Below are 20,125 nucleotides of genomic sequence, written 5' to 3'. Positions count from 1 at the left end.
TTGGGTATAGTATGCAACAGAATTCCAAATATTTTTGTGGTAGATATGAGGTTCACAAAGTCTTATGTAGTAAAGCATTTAATTAATGGAAGTCAAACATGGGTAAAAACAATTTACCCTGATTTACAGACTCCCTTCATCTGGAAACAGCTGCTTAATGTTCTTCTTAAAAACACAGCTTGCTTCTTTCAGTATTAACAAGCTATTATTGTGAGTTATGTCTCTCTGTCAGTGTATAAAGTCGCTTAAAGCGAACGTAGAGAAGTTTATAAAATGGAAGCTTAATGTTGTTGTAGCATATGTTGTGAGGTTTTTAACTCTGACAGTTTTGACAAAAGACATTTCTGTGGTGTTCTCATAAAGCTTTCTGCTGAGTGCATATCTCCTGCTTCTTAATGCCATAAAAACGTAGGTTGTTTCTGATCAAACTGCCAAATGAAATGTCGAAAAGTTTAGTATAGGCTGGAATGAGTTTAGATCAGATCTGGGTAATTCTAATACACGAGGGCCACCAATTGGTCGGGTTTTCAGTATATACCTAATGAATATGCATGATATAAATTTGTGCATGCAAAGCTATGCCATGTATATTCATGGAAACCCGACCAGACGATTTCCCTTGAGGACCAGAGTTGCCCATCCTTAAATCACTCATTATGAATAGTTTCACTTTTTCTTGGTATGTCCCAAAACCAGCAAAGCACTGATTGTGAAAAGTGTTTTTGATGGACTGGAAATTTTCTAGAAGTTGATGGCATTCCTAGTATAATTGTCTAAGATCAGATGTGAGGCCAAAATTCACAGTGCACTATGAAGCACGGGCAGAAAGACAAACAGTATAATCTTATTGACTTTTGGTTTCTAACATGGTCCAAGAAGGGTCACAATCTTTATAGTGCTATAAGGGGACTGTATAAGGGAAACAATACATCAGACTATTGAGTCAGTGGACTGGCTAGCTTGATTAGAAGTCCATGCTTTATAATTTTTTTATTTAGCACACCTTATGCAATGGAATAGTTAAATATTTTAGGCCAATATTCAAAATATCTAGATACCTAACAAGTAGTTAGGCACCTAATTCTGCCTATATGAAAATCACCCCTGCTGAATGTCTAAATTTAAGTGCCTTAAAAGTGGGTGGAACCAGGTCAAGGGAATGAAGTTAGGTGCTCAGCATTGCACACCTAACTTAAGTGCCTTAACTTGGGCAGAATTATTGTCTTAAATTTAAGGGCCTCTGTTTTAGACATCAAAAGTTAAAGTTAGGTGCCCATTTCCAGCCCAAAACTTACCATCTTATATCAGCTGAAAATGAGTACCTAATGTAGATGTCTAAATTGAGATATTCTAATACCAGCCTAAAAGTATAGATTTGTAGAAACAGAGACTTCCTCAGGATCATACTTTGGGTGATAAAGACAGGAATTGAACTTGGGTCCATAAGCAGCATAGGAATTTCAGAGGAGTAGAGGACCCAATATTCATCTCTACTTAGCCAAATAAGTAGCGACTTATCCTGCTAAGTGGCAGCCGCTGAATATCCAGCTACGTTCAGTGGCAACCACTTAGATATAACTTATCTGCTAAGCAGCACCAAATATGGGGATATTCAGCAGCATAGCTGTGTTTCTGCATTCCCATGTAAGTTAGCCAGATACATTTTAACCGGCTAACTTACCTAGCCATTTTATTCTGAAATATTTATTTTATTTTTATTTATTTATTTGAGTTTTTCTATACCGGCATTCACGGAGATTCGTATCATGTCGGTTTACATAAAACAGGGGTGATCAATACATTATAAACGTGTATAAATATAACATGAGTATACATTTTATATATTTACAAATTATAACAAGTTATAACAGTGCGCAGAAAAATCAGTTACAATAAAACAAGGATGGTTCTAACTGGGAAAAGAAGAAGAATAAGACGATAGAAATTTAACAAGAATAAGAACGTGTAGTGTTTGGTATGTCCGTATCAGTTTAGTGGGAGATAGTATCTACCTCTAGGTGCCTTAGTTTGGGTATTAGGTTGTAAAAATGGTTCCTTTGACAGTTGACTAGGGCTGGGTACTAGGAGGTTGTGGGGGCAGGACAGAGTTAGATGTTAGGGGTATTACTGATTTTTAGCACTGGGCACCTAAATCTAGTCAAATGAATCTGGCTAGGTGCCTGAAATTTAGAACCATAATTTAAGGTATGTCATTTTTTTAAAATAAACTTCATAGCTCTTGAGCGTTAATGACTAAGCTATTGCTAGTCCTATAGCCTAATATTAAATATTTTAGAATGTAAAGTATTAACATTAGAATATTTGGTATACTGTATTTTTCTTTACAGCAAGATTGGTGTTACACTGTGTTTGGACTATTCTCCAGCTAATATTTTCTACAGTTACAAATTCTACAATGGCATTGAGATGCAGTAGGGTTACTGGATGGTGGTAGGTCATTTAGTACTAGTTTTGCCATCTTGCAACTATGGATTTGTGGTCTTGTTTTGCTGGCAGAAACTGGAACTACAAGACCATGGTTGCTATGGGGAGTGGGAGCAGTAGTGGGGAAGAACCAGGATTGGATTTTGCTGTCATCTGGTTATCTTGTATTGTAATGGTGGCCACTGGAAACTGCCAGTTACAGACAGCTCCCTTGAACAACCATGACTGATAATAACTAAACTAGTGTTTAGCAGGAGATAATATTTTTTGTATAACATCATTGGACAGCTAGAAAATATGTAGAGACCTTCATTTTCAGTTTTTATTTTTCATGGGAATTTCAATGTTATAACAAAAATGTCTCCTGTGTGTTATAACAAAGTCATTCATTCACTGTTTTGCTTTATGATAATACTAAAATAGCCAGGTAAAATAAAACAAACATTGAAAATTAAGGTCCCTAAAAATACTTTAATAATTAATTGTAAATGTTCACAGGAAAGCAAATGCAGTTTTGAGAACAGCAATTCTACTATCTGCTAGAAAACGTATTCGCAGCCCCCGGTGAGGGTGGAAGAACCTCAGCCATTGCACAACTGTGAGACTTGGTGACCAGACCCCCAGGGTCCAACTGTGTATTGGGTTCCTGAGACACCGTGGTCTGTAGTCATGGAAAACTGATGTAATAATTTAGCTAGATGTAGGAGGGTGGTGGTTATTAAATGGGGGAAACCACTCACTGGTAGTTGCAGATAAAGGATTACAACCTAGTAGACCCTGGAAGACAAAAGGAGCAGGAGGAAACTGCTGGTACCTCTCCCCAAAACCTATTGGCCAGATTTTAAAAGGATTACGTGCATAAGTTATGCGCGTAACCCTTTTAAACCCCCCCCCTGCGCACGCCAAGCCTATTTTGCATAGGCTCAGCGGCGCATGCAAGCCCCGGGACATGTTTAAGTCCCAGGGCTTCACAAGGGGGGCATGTCGGGTGGGCGGTGCGAATTTCGGGGCGTGTCACCAGCCCGGGGCGTGGCCGAGGCCTCCGGACCAGCCCCCGGGTCGGGTGATGGCGCGCCAGCAGCCCACTGGCGCGCGCAGAGTTACACCTGCCAGAGGCAGGCGTAACTTTAACACCAAAGGTAGGGGGAAGGTTTAGATAGGGCCGGTGGGGGGGGTGGGTTAGGTAGGGGAAGGGAGGGAAGGTGCGGGGGGTAGAAGGAAAGTTCCCTCTGAGGCCGCACTCCGATTTCGGAGCGGCCTCGGAGGGAACAGGCAGTGCGCGCTGGGCTCGGCGCACGCAAGTTGCACAAATGTGCACCCCCTTGCGCGTGCCGACCCCGGATTTTTGTTTACGCCAGGTGTGCGAACAAAAGTGTGCGCGCGCGTAGATTTTTAAAATGTACCCCTATGGGTCTTCCATTTTTTGTAGTGCAGAAGACTGCAGTTAGAAGTTAGCTTTAAGCTGAATTTTAAAAGCCTGGGGTATGCCAAAATTGGGAGATGGGCGCGCACGTAGCACATGCACACGTCCACACAATTTTATAAGCCACCCACATAACGTGCACAAGTCCTGATGCGTGAATATCTCGCATCGGAGAAAAAAGCGGCAGAATGTGGGTGGGGCCAAGAAATGTGCACCAAGTACCTACTCACCTGGGCAAGCAACCAGGTGTAATCTAGCGTAAAGTTACTTCTGCTATGGAGGAAGTGGAAGTGTCAATAAAAGGAATTTCCAGACATCTAGGAAGTGTTTGAGGGGTCTGGAATAACTGGGGGGAGTGCAGGCTAAAGAACTAGGGGGTTTGGAGGACCAAGCTATAGACTGGGCAAATTGGTGGATGAACTGGTGAAACTGGTCATGGCATGGACGTGTGCCTGTTATAAAATTCCTTCATTTGTGCAGGTCAAAGCCAACAATATGCGGTTGCATGCACACACTTGTAAAATTAGGAACACGTGCACACCAGGGCTATTTTATAACATGTGTGCGTATGTGTGCGCAGGATATAAAATGGCCACCTATCTGGCCACGTACCTGTTTACACATGTATATGTGTGCTTTCTGAGTATGAAACTGTTTATTGAAGATAAAACTATTCATTTCTTTTAAGCTTAGAAATAGTCATTTGACAAATTAACTTTTATTTTAAAGAGTGGATGATACTTTAGGTACATTTAGCCACATTTCTACAAACGTTGGTTCAGAATTTCTATAATCTGTGCAGTTCTCATTAGACTAAATTTTTATTTCATATTGAACCATCACTTTTGGGAGTTTTTTAGGGAGGATAATTATGTCTCATTTTGAGCAGATATAAGATTAGTGAGGGGAAGAGGATTTCTAGTTTTAGTACATTCCAAATGAAGAATAAGCATTTCAGAATTTATAAAATGTTGGCGTTGAAATGCATAATATGGATTTTGCTAATAATTTTGACCATCGTTTTTCACATCCCAGGTGAATTTTCAAAGGAGTTATGCATTTAATGTAACATACTATTGTAGCAATTTTCAAAAGCCATTTACTTGCACTTGATAGTTACACGATGTTAGGTTCCATATTAGGAGCTACCACCCAGGAAAAATATCTAGGCATCATAGTGGATAATACTTTAAAATCGTCGACTCAGTGTGCTGCAGCAGTCAAAAAAGCAAACAGAATGTTAGGAATTATTAGAAAGGGAATGGTTAATAAAACGGAAAATGTCATAATGCTTCTATATTGCTCCATGGTGAGACCGCACCTTGAATGCTGTGTACAGTTCTGGTCACCGCATCTCAAAAAAGATATAGTTGCGATGGAGAAGGTACAGAGAAGGGCAACCAAAATGATAAAGGGGATGGAACAGCTCCCCTATGAGGAAAGGCTGAAGAGGTTAGGGCTGTTCAGCTTGGAGAAGAGACAGCTGAGGGGGGATTATGATAGAGGTCTTTAAGATCAGTAGATGTGACTCAGTTATTTACACTTTCGAATAATAGAAGGACTAGGGGGCATTCCATGAAGTTAGCAAGTAGCACATTTAAGACTAATCGGAGAAAATTATTTTTCACTCAACATACAATAAAGCTCTGGAATTTGTTGCCAGAGGATGTGGTTAGTGCAGTTAGTGTAGCTGGGTTCAAAAAAGGTTTGGGTAAGTTCTTGGAGGAGAAGTCCATTAACAGCTATTAATCAAGTTGACTTAGGGAATAGCCACTGCTATTAATTGCATCAGTAGCATGGGATCTTCTTAATGTTTGGGTAATTGCCAGGTTCTTGTGGCCTGGATTGGCCACTGTTGGAAACAGGATGTTGGGCTTGATGGACCCTTGGTCTGACCCAGCACGGCATGTTCTTATGTTCTTATGCTCTCCACCACTGATATAATTCATAGGGGGTTTGATTCTAGGACTTCCTATCTGTTCATTTTTCTGGACATCAGTTCAGCTTTTGATACTCTAAATCATGATATACTTCTTGCATGCCTTTCTGACATTGTTCTTTCAGGAACTGTCCTTTCCTAGTTTAGATCTTATCTCACAAACAGAATGCAGCAAACTAGCGGGCCGATGCAGTAAAGTGTGCTCAGACTGCTCCCGATTGGCCGCATGTTATTGACGTGCTATTTTTACCCTTTATACAATAAGGGGTAATAGCACGTGGAAAATGCGCGGCCAAACCCCCGAAACAAATAGCGCCCGCAACATGCAAATACATTTTGATGGGCCTATTAGTCACTCCCATGCAATACAGAAAGTAAAATGTGCAGTGAAGCCGCACATTTTAATTTCAGCCAGCACCGGGAAAGTGTACAGAAAAGCAGAAAAAAACTGCTTTTCTGTACACCCTCCTACTTAATATCATAGCGATATTAAGTCCGGAGGCCCCAAAAATAAAAAAAAATTTAAAATTTAAAAAAAAATTTAAAAATCTGCCCGCAGGTTGGAAGACAGACGCTCAATTTAGCTGGCATCCGTTTCCGAACCCTTGGCTGCCAGTAAAATTGAACGCCAGCTGTCAAACCCGCTGAAAGCCGCCGCTCCTTCTAACGCGGGCCCTAATTTGCATACAGGCCGATACTGAATTGCGCGCCCAGGGCACTGGCCTGTACGCGCGTCGGGAGAGCGGGCGCTCGCCGACTCTCCCGCAACTTGTACTGTATCGGCCCGAAGGGTAGCCAAAATTATTTCCTCCTGGTTCCACAGGGTTTGGCATTATGTGCCGCCCTGTTCAGCGTTTAACTTGCACCTCTTTGCCATCTCCTTTCCACCCTGGCTCTTTCCTACAGAACCTATGCAGATGATATTCAGTTCTTTCCAATCACAACATCTTGATCATCTAATTCCCAGTTCATTTCTCTTTGTCGTTCCACTATCAGAGCATGGCTTACACGCAATAGACTATCACTAGTAAAAGAAAAATCATAATTTTAAGCTGGATCCTCCTCCCATGATATGCCAATCTCATTGCAATTTGACTGCCAACCTATTCCCATTGCCACATCTGCTCATAATCTCGGTGTCCAGCTTGATTGCATTCTATCCATGCACACTCATGTAAAAACAATTATATGTTCTTCTTTTTATAAACTGGGACTTCTTCAGCGTATCAAGGCTTTGCTGAACCTACAACAGTTCAGGACAGTACTACAATCTTTATTAATTACATCACTCGATTACTATAATTCCCTGTCCATTGGTCTCCCATATACTACCACTAAATCCTGCAAATAATTCACAGGTTTGCCGAGACAGTGCATCACGCCAAGCCCTCCATTGGCTCCTCATACAGCATCACATTCAATACAAATTGGCACGGTTAGTACATAATTTACTATACCATATTACATGTCCTTGGATTTGCAGTACTCTAAAATTCTATGTCCTCACAAAAGCATTTAGCTCAGCCTCTCAGTTCATATTGGAAATCCTTCACTTCAAGCAGCAAGATTGTCATGCACACATGAAAGAGCTTTCTTCCTTGCTGTCCTGTCCCTTTGGAACTTCCTTCCGCAACATTTGCATATCCTGATTGACACTAAGGAGTTCAAGAAAGCTCTAAAAACACACTTATTTACAGTTGCTTTCTCCTTGACAACAGCAGACATCCAGTCTTCTCCTTAGCGCAGTGCAGCTTCTTCCTTACCATCTACATTCAAAGTAAAGCTATCTCTCAATGAAGCCTCCATCTCTTAGACTTACCTTTTGACCATCCACTTTCACAGGCATTGAATGTAGCAAGCAGAAATCTGCTTAACGCTATTTTATTGTTTGATTTGTTTGTCATACCATATTACTGTTTTTATGTGTGTAACGCTGTTTCTAGCCCCAAACTTTGGAGGGTGAGGGCTATAAGTGATTTTAAATAAATAAAATAATTTTTTTGTCGCCATCAGGTTGATCGCCAGTCCCAGTTTATACAGGGGTACCGAGTGATGTACCGCCAGACATCGGGTCTGCAGTCCCCCTCTGCTTGGCAAACCCTGGAAGCAAAAGTGCCCACGGACCGCAGTGCTGTCATAGCCAACCTCAAGAAAGGAGTGACTTATGACATCAAGGTCCGGCCCTACTTTAACGAGTTCCAAGGGATGGACAGTGAACAGAAGTCTGCTCGCACCACTGAAGAAGGTTAGTAAGCATGATAAACCACAATGCGCCAAGCAGAGCATTACCAAGCCCCCTCCTGCTGCAAGGTGGTAGCAGCCAGTGGGACAGACCACTTATTAGGCATTGAGTGATGATGATTAGGTGAGGGAAAAACATTACCAGCTTCCCTAATCTACTGCTAATGTGCAGTAGCCTGGTATTAAAAGGATTGTTAACCATGAAACTGTGGAGATTATGTCCTGGATACAGAAGATCTGCCATCTGCAAAGGTTCCTCAAAGGTATATATCTGTTTTTAACAAGGCAGCTCTTCCCACCTTTTGACCATTTTAGCTCAGATTATGGCTTATTGCATGCCTCCTTTTATTGTAGCCAGGAAAGCTTCAGTCCTCCAAACACAGCATTGTGATACATCAGCTGTTCCCAACCTGCTCATATGTTAATCTGTTAGTGTCCTGCAAACCAAACCAGTTGTAAACCTAACTGGTTTGGTTTGCAAGATACTTGTGAGATTGATTAACAAATCCTAGGTCATCAATGTATGCTATATTCTTGCCCTATTCATTATGGATATCCTGAAAAACCCAAACCGCTTAGGAGTGCCTCCAGCACAGTGGCAAGAGAGCCACTACTGTGCTGATGATTTCCCTTCAATGCAGGATATGGGATTGATAGGGCAATTAATTTTCAGTGTATTAGTGAAAATACAATTCCAAAGAATTCCCCCGTGTTTTTAATTTTAGCGTTAGATATTTTCACCCAGAAGCATGCTGCATTGGTGAGACAGGCTAAATATTAAACACAATTCACACAGGCATAAAATCAAGCACCACAGGGAAGACCAGGCTGACAGCTCCATTGCGGGGGGGGGGGGGGGGGGGATTTTTCGGAATCAGGCCACTGCATCCATGCTGTTATGATGAATAATCAATCCAGGAATGCAAGACATGTGAAGTCAAAATGATTAGACGCTTTGGAAGTGACAAAAAGGACTCAGCAAAGACCTAGGTTTCCTATCATATTATGTGCCATAAAATTATACTGCTTGTCACCTTCTTATCACCTATCAAGCCCACCACTCCCCTCACCTTTCCCTCTGTCACTGGAATACCTTTTATGATTCACTTATGGCAGCCACTACTCTATATTTCCTGGTAATGACATTTTTTGTTCATTTGAATTCTGACCTGAAGAAGAGAGCATAATCAAAAGCTATTTAGTTTTTTTCTGTTTGTATTTGTTAACCTTTTATGTCTATCCAGATGCTTAAAGACATCAGGTCTTAAAAGCTGTTTCTATTACTGGAAAAATATTTGCTAGTGGTATATTTATCCCCAACTGTGATTATGTTGACAACGGATACATGCAGTGGATGTCCACTTTATAAAGATTTTGTGCATTTTGTCATTGGTTGAGAATTATTTCTAAGGATTTTGACCAAAATTTACAATTTTAAAATGAAAAATTAGAAATTCCCCAAGAGATTATATATTTAAAATATTATATTTGGAGGCTGTAATTGTATCACCAGCTCCTTCTGATGCTGCATGTACACAGGTTTGGATTAATGGATTTATTCTTGCAAATCTTGAAAAACTCACTGGCGTTCCTGCGCCTCCTCTGCCCCACAAACACACAGTTCCCTATGTCAGGGGTGCTGAAACCAGTCCTCAGGCCCCCAGCCCAGATGGTCAGGCATTGCATGCAAATGAATCTCATGAATATTCATTAGAATTATCCTGAAAAGGTGACTGGCTGGGAGGGCCCCTAAGAACCAGCACCCCTATGGAGTACATTCTTCTGCCCTGTATCAACGGGAGCCCTTAAACTAGGTAGGACTATACCAAAGCAGATAATTTTCAAAAGGGTCTAAGTGCCTAACCACGGATTTAGGTGTCTAGATTCTTCAGTTTGAAATTTATCCTGGGTTGAGGGTCTGTATTTGGACATGTAGTAGATGCTCTGGGATTGGGAGGATGGGGAGAGAAGGGGGCCTTTTGGGGTCAGAGAAGAATATCTGCACATAATTGAATTTTCCATGATATGAGCATAGTATATTTATCTGCTTTATTTATAAAATTTGTTAATCGCCTTCCAATTTCGACCATAAAGATTTCCAAAGTGATGTACATATAAATATAAATAAATAAAATGTTAAAACATAGCATAAATACATATGATATTACATCCTTCTTCAACCACAATAATATACCCTGCCAACCAATTTCGCCATCCTTATACCTTAGGGGGTGAAAGGTGCTCCCAGATTTAATTTGGAAGTTCTGAAACCATCAACCATGGTTTTATCTTACACCAAAACCTCATCAAGTCAGTTTCTTCCCTGATATACAGAGGGAGTTAGGGCCCATCACAGAAAAAGACCGATTTTGGAGTCTTACATGTCGAAATCTCTTAACCGAAGGGAGCTGAAGCTGAGAGCTGTATTGAGAGTGGGTAATTCTCTGGGAGCATTTCCAAGAGATCTTGTTACGCAAATGTGGGATACCTACACCTTTCAAGATCTTAAATGTTAAAACCAAAACTTTGAATTTACATCTCAATTTGACCAGCAACCAATGTAATTTCTCAAGAAGAGGTGGCACTGATTCTCACCTTGAGAACAGCATCATCTAAAAATCTCTGCCTCAGAAATAACAAGATAAACAATCCTGGCAAATTTAATAATATATCACACCATCAATCAAATTATATCATATAGTGACATATAATTTATTGTAATAACTTTTATTTCAATTACAAAAAATGTTTTAATAAAGATCTCTTTGCAATTATTTATATTATGAATATACAAAGGAGTACATATTTCCAAAAAAACAACATTGAATATTAAAACTCATCCATACATCCATCCACACACATATTAAAAATACTTATTAATAATTTCTCTCGTAGTGAAATTCCTTTTCTCCGTTATTATTGAGAAAACTCTTATTTCTTCTTCACAAAGCTTCATAATACTCCCGACATGTTTTGGTTTCTTCAGGAGAGTATATTTCAATTCACTACTGAACCCATATCTTCCAAACGATCTTCCCAAGTATCCCCATGCATATATATTCTCAGATCCCGACTTTTATTTATCAAAATCTCCACCGAATGAATGTCTAATTCTCACTCAATTTTTCTTTCTTCTAATTGCTTCCTCACCAAAGAAGCACACAGACGCTCACTTTCTTCTCGCGTCTCAAGGGACGGTTAAACTCGCCACCTTGAACAATCCACAAAAACTCACTTCTTCTTAGCGTTTCACCGCCATACCTCCCAGGTATAGAAATAACAAGAGCACAATGCACAGGTAACCTTTGTACTCGCACACCTTTAGCCAGTTATCCTAGAAAAACTATCTGGGTTTTTCCTAAGGGTCTGCAGCCCCAAATCTTTTGTTTCTTGTTTGATTTTGTGGGGCGGGGGGCAATCTGTTTTGTTTTTTTTAAGCATGTGCATTTTTTTCATTTCACGTTAGTCCGCACTATTCTGTTGGAAAAAAAAGTAATAAAATGACATTTTTCTACCTGTAAACTTCTAGTATTTTCTGTCTTGAATCTTGATTTCATTTTTTTATTGCATTTTTTATTTAGTGCACACTAAAACTGAAAAAAAAATTCAAATGAAATTCTATTAATGTTTCTTTTCATTTTATTTTCCAATGAGACAAATCAGCACAGCTCATTTCATTGGTGTTTTCATGTAATTTGAAAACAAAAAGTGCATCCCAAGTAGATTCTTAATAGTAAGTTGACTAAAGATGCACAGACACAATGCTGCCTGCACTCTGTGCCGCTATGCAGCTTGTTGAAATTTGCACCTCTGCGGTGCAAAACATTTTTGGTGGATTTTTTTTGCAGCTTGCTGTGGTGAGAAAAGGAATGACATTGTGCTGGCTTTGAATAACACGCTGAAGCTATTTTGTTAAAAGGACAGATAAAGAAATTGCAAATGCAGTCTGAAATTGTTTCATAGAGATCTTTAGATGTTCGGAAACGGTTAAATAATAGCTAGTCTTTCATCGTAAGAGTTGTGAGGTTTTTTTGGTTTTTTTTTTAATCTTTTTTTACCTTTACTCAAGAATTTATCTTATGTCCTTCACCAAGTCAACTTTTATGGTTTTTGGCATTTACCTCACTTGCTAAAGTTGAATTAAGGACAGCTTAAAAAGCGGAAGGTCTTTATGTCCCTCAATATTTTACAGAGTTCTTGAGGGATTGCATTTCATATTGGTGTTTGTTAGTTGACTTCCGATTTAGGGAACCATTTTCCTATCACCCATGTAGATGCAAACTTACCTACTTTGAGATAATTTCAAAGAGACACTTAGCAGGAGCAAAGTTTGTGCATTAAAGGCCTGTGCATACTTTGCACCTGCTACTTGTGAGGACAGCAAGGTGTATGGGGGAGGGGGTGCGGAAGGGGGTGCGGGGGTGCAGTCAATGCTGCACTTTAAGTGCTCTTTATTTACAGCGATATGACACAGCAAACAATAAAGCAGGCACCGTGAACTCAGGCAGTCTCTGGCTTCAACACATACAGGTTTACCCACCTCACAGATAAGTGGTCTTTCTGTAGTCTATCAGCTCCCCGGAGACCATCTAGTCTGTCTAGGCCCTTAGGGCCGGATTTTCAAAGCCCTACACACGTAAATCCATAGGTAGGATAAAGGTCGGGGGGGGGGGGTAGAATAGGGCTAGGGGGTGCAAGGGGATGCACTTGTGTGCATCCCCTTGCACGTGCCGACCCCCGACTTTATAACATGCGCACACCTGCGTGCGCATGTTATAAAATCGGGCATCCATTTGCGCATGCCGGGTAGCGCGCGTGAACATGTACGCCCACGCACTTCCTTTAAAATCTACCCCTTAGGTTTTATGCTCAGGGTTTGGACTTCTCCCTTCTCCCTGAATACCTTGGGAAACCCAAGAAGGAGGACTCTGTACTTTAAGGTAGACTGAGGGTGACGGCTGCACACTCCCTCATGTAGCACTTATGCATTTGAAAATCTAATGTGTGCTTGCTGTTTTCTTCCCTGATCTAAACACTAGGGGTGTGAATCGTGTGATCGATCGTCTTAACGATCGATTTTGGCTGGGGGGAGGGAAATCTGATCGTCGTTTTTTGTTTTTTTTTTAAATCGGTAAAAATCATAAATCGGGGAGGGCGGGAAAACCCGCACACCAAAAAAAACTCTAAAACCCACCCCGAACCTTTAAAACAAATCCCCCACCCTCCCGAACCCCCCCAAAATGTTTTAAATTACCTGGGGTCCAGTGGGAGGGTCCCGACGTGATCTCCAGCTCTCTGGCCACGACTGCGTTAAGAGAAATGGCGCCGGTGGCCCTTTGCCCTTATCATGTGACAGGGCAAAGGTAGCACCGGCGCCATTTTGAAGATTGGCAATACGGCCCGCGTGCAGGAGGTCGCTCCCGGACCCCCGCTGGACTTTTGGCAAGTCTTGTGGGGGTCAGGAGGCCCCCCCCAAGCTGGCCAAAAGTCCCTGGGGGTCCAGCGGGGGTCCGGGGGCAATCTCCTGCACGCGTGACGTCGGGAGCCAGGAACCAAAATGGCGCCGGCGCTACCTTTGCCCTGTCACATGATAAGGGCAAAGGGCCACCGGCGCCATTTCTCTTAACGCAGTCGTGGCCAGAGAGAGGGAGATCGCGCCGGGACCCCCCCACTGGACCCCAGGTAATTTAAAACATTTTGGGGGGGTTCGGGAGGGTGGGGGATTTGTTTTAAAGGTTCGGGGTGGGTTTTAGGGGTTTTTTGGTGTGCCGGTTTTCCCGCGCACTATTTAACGATACAATACAAATGCCCCTGACGATAAATCGGGGGCATTTGTATTGTATCGTGCACTCTAACGATTTTGGACGATTTTAAAATTATCTGACGATAATTTTAATCGTTCAAAAACGATTCAGATCCCTACTAAATACCACTGTAGAAATGCCTCTTTTTCCCCACAGGTAAAAGCATACACAATGTAGATCCCATGTGGACTTTCAGCTGCATTTAAGCTGCAGTTCTTTCAGGCCGTTTTACCCAAGCAAATACCTTAGAAAGCGGCCCTATTCAAAGGCTCTTTGTGCCGTAGAGTAATTTTCTGTGTCGTCTGCACTTCTCTGAACGTTTTCTGCCTACAGATGTATTATGACCACCATTTGTGAGCTGCGATGCAGATTGACGTAACCTTCAGTTACCCTGTTTGCTGGTGCTTTCTGGTAACGCAGATAACTGTCAGAAATGGTGCCATTATCAGACAAATGTTCATTGCTGTAACATTTTTCTTTTCTCTGATTAACTACTTACTTAAAGGGTGTCTTTGGATGTGCATAGACCCCCTCCTGGTTATCTCATTTACCGGTCATGCTAACATTAGGTATTTTTGTTCATGCTTTCTAGCCATAAATCCTTAAAAATCCCTTCTTTACAATAAAGTAAATACATTCCAGTATGATAAGCTTTAAATAAAACCATTATAATAAAGGATGATACAACCAAGGCATTTCAACACCAGCATTTAGGGTCCTACCAGCAAAAAGTTTGAATGTGTAGGATTACAGTTTTTTGTTTTTATAGAGGATGCTGCCATTGTAATATGCCTTCCAAAGTTAATTTTCCCATTCCTAGACTTTCTGCCCAAGCTGAACATTTGTCACAATGCAGTATCCATCCATCTCCCTCCTCCGTGGTCTCGTGCAGGTAACAAATGGCAACCGTTTGGTTGTGTCTGGAAAAGGATGAGCAGCAATTCAGGCTGCACACTTGTGTAGGAAGATGCTGAACACTGGAATAATTGACCTGTCACAAACAGGGCAGCAAGGGGAATGAGGAAAAGGCTTAAAAAATCTTATTTTTCAATGCAGTCAATTTAATAACTGCAGTACTGTCAAACAAGTGGTTTAATATATATCCTGGTGCCAGCCTTCAGAGTGTGTCTCAAATGGAGAAAAGGCAAGCAAGCAATGGTGGTTTCTCAGCTTGGCTCTATTTACACATTGTATGTGTGTGTGTGTGTGTATTATATTATGTATACCCATAATTATGTGGTTTTAAACGTGTGTGTGTGTGTGTACGTATCTCTATATATATATATAATGGGTATAAGTAATAAAAATGACATTTTTAAAAAGTACATGTGCTATTTTACCCTCCCCCAAGATCTGCATATGTAGGTACAAAATTCTTTTATGTTACGTTAGGAAATGTTTAAGAGAAACAATGCAGGTAGTTTCACTTTGAAATGGAAATTAACTCCAGCCTGCGAAAAGTGCCCATGTACTTTACAACTATGCAGTCAAAATTGCCTCTTAAAATCATCATCTGTGGCATGACAGGAGTAACAGTTTGAAGGCATTTTGTACAGATTACGAAGCAACAAGAAAACCTAATTTATAATCTAGTGAGTCTTCTATTTGGATAGAAATGCAAACATTTTTGTAATTAAGAACTTTGAAACCAAAACAAGTACCATCTTTTTCATTATAATTTGTCTTTTGTTATTGAGGCAAACATAGTCAAACACTACTTAGTCGGTTAATTTGGACTTACCCTGCTAAGTGGCAGCAATGAAACATGTGGCTATACCACTTAGCTTGATAAGTAGTTAGACAGAAAGTCCATGGACAGGCAGTGAGCATAACTGGGTGGTGCTACTTGTCAGGCTAATTTAGCTGGATAAGTAGCAATATTCAGACTTATCTGGTTAACTGGATAAGATAAATGTGCCCCATAGCAGGTCTAAAGTTAGCCAGATAAGCTTATCCGGATAACTATATTGCCTTGCCACTGAATATCCTGTATAAGTTAGCCATATAAGTTTTATCTTGCTAATTTACATAGCCAGATATATTTAAATATAAATGTTCTGGGGAGATCCACTGGAATTTCTTTTCAGCTGATGTTGGGGTGGAGGTGGGGGGGTTTACTCTGGATCCTTGGAAACTGAGACAGATCCAAGGAAATCCATGCAGGATTTTACTTGGATCTGTTCTGGATTTATGCAGATTTGCAGCAAATATTGAGAACAGTCTTTATCTTTAAATAGGTTTATCATATCACATGTGTGTGTGTATTTATATCTCTCTATATATGAGGTAGATACATAAAAAGACTTGTAGACGGATAACAAAGTTATCCATCTAAATAGCAAGTTTTGGCATATTCAGCCGCTTATCCAGCTAAAATCTAGCTAGGGGTGGAGGAGCTACTTATGCAGCTACCTTAGCCAGATAAGTAATGATATTCAGATGTATCCAGCTAACTTTAGACCTCCTATTGAGCAGGTCTAAAGTTAACTGGTTATCTTATCCAGGTACGTTCAGCAGCACAGCTATACCACTGAATATTCCAGCTAAGTTAGCTAGATAAGTCTAAATATGACCTCATATATATCTGTCTTTAAAATATACACACATCATAAACACAGAAATTTGGAACCTTTATGATAAAACATTTCCTAATAAACATGAAGATTGCTGCTGCGCACTGCTGTTGATTACAATGCCAGCTTTGTGCCATAGGGAATAAAAAGATATTTTCAAAATTTTGCTACATAAAATAAAATATATACATATAGTATATAAAAATCTGTGGTTTACATTGATTTTCTGTTGCTATACCTACTGCATTATTTTTTCAGCACGGCGCTCCTCCGTGTTGGAAAGACAATTTTTCAAAATTGTCAGGGCTCAACGTTGTAGGCACAGCTTAGGCCCATAGGGAGTGTGAACTTTGTACATTTCGTTCTTACACTTACATTGTTCTAGCAAAATTAACGCTCTAGCAGCTTGGATTAATGTCTTTGTTCTGTTTCTACCTGGTTTAGTCCCAAGTGCCCCTCCACAGTCTGTCACTGTTCTGACAGTCGGAAACCACAATAGCACAAGCATCAGTGTCTCCTGGGATCCTCCACCTTCAGATCACCAAAATGGAATCATTCAGGAATATAAGGTAATGTCTACCTATGAAGTGTGTGTGTGGGGGGGGGGGGGGGGGGGAGACATGTTGATGTAAATTAAGAGCAAGCAGCTTTCTAGGTCATCTGATTTTGTTGTGAGGCTAAATTTCAATAACGCATTAATAGGGAAGTGCAAACTGTTTGATGTCAAATTCTAATCAAACAGATCTGGTGATACCCTGCAAATCTGCAACAGATTCTCTGTGAAGCCACATCTGATTCTGCACCGCAGCCCCCGGTCCCCTGTTGATTTTGACATTACTGGGCAGTTCCTTTTCAAGAGTTTTATTGAACTGGTTAGACAAAATGTTAAATTTTTTCATGTTCACGGATTTGTTTTGGAAATCTCTTTTAAAGGAATTCATACTTCCTAATATGTAATTGCGATGTGCTAAGCATCCTTAATATATGTCATGCTATGCCCATATCATGCATCTAGTGGTGTAATCTGTTCCAGATGTGCAATGCCTGTTCCTCTTGTTAACAGTGTTTCTGCCAAGGTAATACTTCCATGCTGTTACTCAAAGCATGGAGGAGAGTGGAGATGTTTACGCTCATCTAGCCAAGGTGCTGTTGGTGAAAAAAGGAGGAAGACAAAGGAGACTGTCCTGGATAAGGAGACAGAATTTGCAGGTGGTATCACTCTTGGAGGCTGGATGTGCCAAATGTTGTTATACCTCGACTTCATAGCTTCTAGAATCATCACCATTTTATCAAACAAGTGTCTCTCCCTACAGCTACAAGCATTAACAATCTAATGGGCTCGCTCTTAGGAAGATAAAATTGTTTTCTTGTATTCCTTCTGCTTCCAAATAATGAAGATTTTGCTTGATGCATATAACTTGTGTTGTGGTTTGTGCACAGAACTACATTCACTCCATTCTGCTTTGTGCTGGTCAATACTATATCAAGCATTATTAACCCCATTGTAAATACTGACCTCTGCTTCACCTCAGCGACTAGTTACTCCCAAGTCAATTAATCTTGATATACTACAAGTCAATATTAACTTATTGTTAAATATGAATGATACAGATAAATATATGGTTAAGATTTTGTGTTTTAATAACACAGATATCTTGAAATGTATATAAAAACAAACTTGGAAAAAGATACCTAATGTGCTGGTTTAAATATGTATACATTAAAAATAAATGATATGAAATAAGTTCTGTTAAATTTATGCTAAGTACATAACACAAGATGTGCTATGCTGGGTTAGACCAAAGATTCATTGAGCCCAGTATCCTGCCTCTGACTGTAGCTAATCTGGGTCTTTAGGATGTAGTCAGCAATCCCAAAGAGAAGTTCCAGTTCCTTGTTGCTTACACTCAGGGATAAACCGTGGCTTTCCCCAAGTCCACTTAGCTAATATTGTTTATGGTCTTTTGCTTCAGGAACATATTCAAAGCCCTTTAAAACCCAGCTTTGCTAGATGCCTTGACCACATCTTCTGGCAACAAATTTGGCTCTGGGATTGAGCCAAAAAAATATTAGGAAGCTGCATCCTTCCTCTGCACTCAGGCAGGCCAATCCACACAAGTGGGTTAATCCCTCTACCAGCAGATGGAGATAGAGTAAAAGCCGATGTCATGGGCATATAGCCCTGCCCTGACATCAGCACACCAGAATTCTCCATCTCCAGCAGATGTTGGACATGCATTTCCCTACTGGGATTGCTTGTGGTAAAAAATAATAATGAAAAAAGGGAAGAAGATAGAAGAATTTTTGGACACCGCTTAAGCTCCTGAAGGGACACCAGTGGATCCCTCCCTCAGTCGAGTGTTTTCAGTCCTGGAGCCTGCCTCAGGCATGGGCTTAAAAAAAAGAAAGGTAGTTGGAGCCAGAGAGAGTGCTCAGCGGTGATGTCTTGTGATCTCTCCTGCTGTAGCCAGAACACACTCAGCCAGGAGGGCTGAGCTCAGGTGTGCAAAAAAACCCCCAAAAGGAAGTGAAGAAAGTTTAGGGAAGTTTTCCTTTCCTTCCTTACTGCGTCTCCTTTCCTCGACTCTGGGCCTTCGGCATCCTTCCCCCTTTTCCCTCTCACTTTCCTTGGGGTTTAGTGTAGAGCGGAGGCAGCACCACTTAGGTGGGTTGAGCAGTATTTGATTAGTCCCTGCTCATAATGCTCTGTTTCTCCAGTCACATGGCGGGCCGCAGCGGCGTTTTCCCCCGCCCGCCACGTGTGCTTGCCGTGCGGCAGTGCACTGACATGAACGCGCAAGTGCATGTACTGAACGCACACTATCTGAGCGCATACTCAGCACATACTGAGCCCATGCTATCTGAGTACATAGTGGGCGCACGCTGAGCGTATTCTGTTTGGGTGCATACTTTCTGAATGCATGCTATTTGAGCGCATATTCAGGCAGATACAATAAAACAGCGTGAAAATGGGCACTCAGTGTTAAGCACCCACTTTCATATGCATGCTCAACCACCTCTCCTGGGCATGTGATCAAATATTTAAATGAGGGGTCGCACTGCCAAGGAAGTGCTAGGGACAAATGTGTTCCCCTAGCACCTTCTTGGCAGCAGGAGCCCAAGAGAGGTGGCTGTCAGCGGATTAGGAAAACGGAAGCTCATTAATTGAACGTCTGTTTTCCTAACTTGATCACCAGCACACATTTAGAAAAAAAAAATTTTTAAACCTTATGGTCACCACGATACTAAGTCGGAGGAAGTACAGAAAAGCAGTATTTTCTGCTTTTCTGTACACTTTTTGGGCTGCCTAAAAATGTGTGGGTTGGGCGCATTTTTTTTTTTTTTTGGATTGGGAGAATAGCTAGTAGCCTCATCAACATGCATTTGCATGTGATGAGTGCTATTATTTGTGTGTGTGTGTGTGTGTGTGTGTGAGGGGGGGGGGGTTGTCAAAAACCCACGTCCAACCATGGGTTAAACAATGCGCTCTCTGAGACCATGCCAGAAGAATTTCAGGAGGGACTGACTATGATCCTCCAAAAAGGGCTTGATGCTGAGAAGCATGAGGTCGGGGCAGCGTATGACATTTTCGAGACTACCTTCAGAGTGTCAGAAGCGGGAATAAGCGCTGGACATGGCTCAAATCTTCTGACTTACGCCAGGAAGTCCAGGACAGATTGGCAGATCTTCCATGCACAGG

At 41.1% G+C, this 20,125-nt stretch overlaps 1 protein-coding gene across 14 annotated transcripts in view; it reads left to right on the top strand.

Annotated features, from left to right (window-relative positions):
* Positions 1–20,125, top strand: part of ROBO2 (roundabout guidance receptor 2) — a 1,949,228-nt gene that overhangs the window by 1,846,997 nt on the left and 82,106 nt on the right. For all 14 annotated transcript variants that reach the window (XM_029577976.1, XM_029577972.1, XM_029577965.1 and 11 more), the window contains 2 exons: positions 7,821–8,052; positions 16,870–16,994. In XM_029577976.1, the coding sequence (XP_029433836.1) occupies positions 7,821–8,052; positions 16,870–16,994 (357 nt within the window). The remainder of the gene's footprint in view (positions 1–7,820; positions 8,053–16,869; positions 16,995–20,125) is intronic.

The sequence above is a fragment of the Rhinatrema bivittatum genome, chromosome 15, assembly GCF_901001135.1.
Source record: "Rhinatrema bivittatum chromosome 15, aRhiBiv1.1, whole genome shotgun sequence".
Lineage (NCBI taxonomy): Eukaryota > Metazoa > Chordata > Amphibia > Gymnophiona > Rhinatrematidae > Rhinatrema > Rhinatrema bivittatum.
This window is presented reverse-complemented; position numbering and strand designations above follow the sequence as displayed.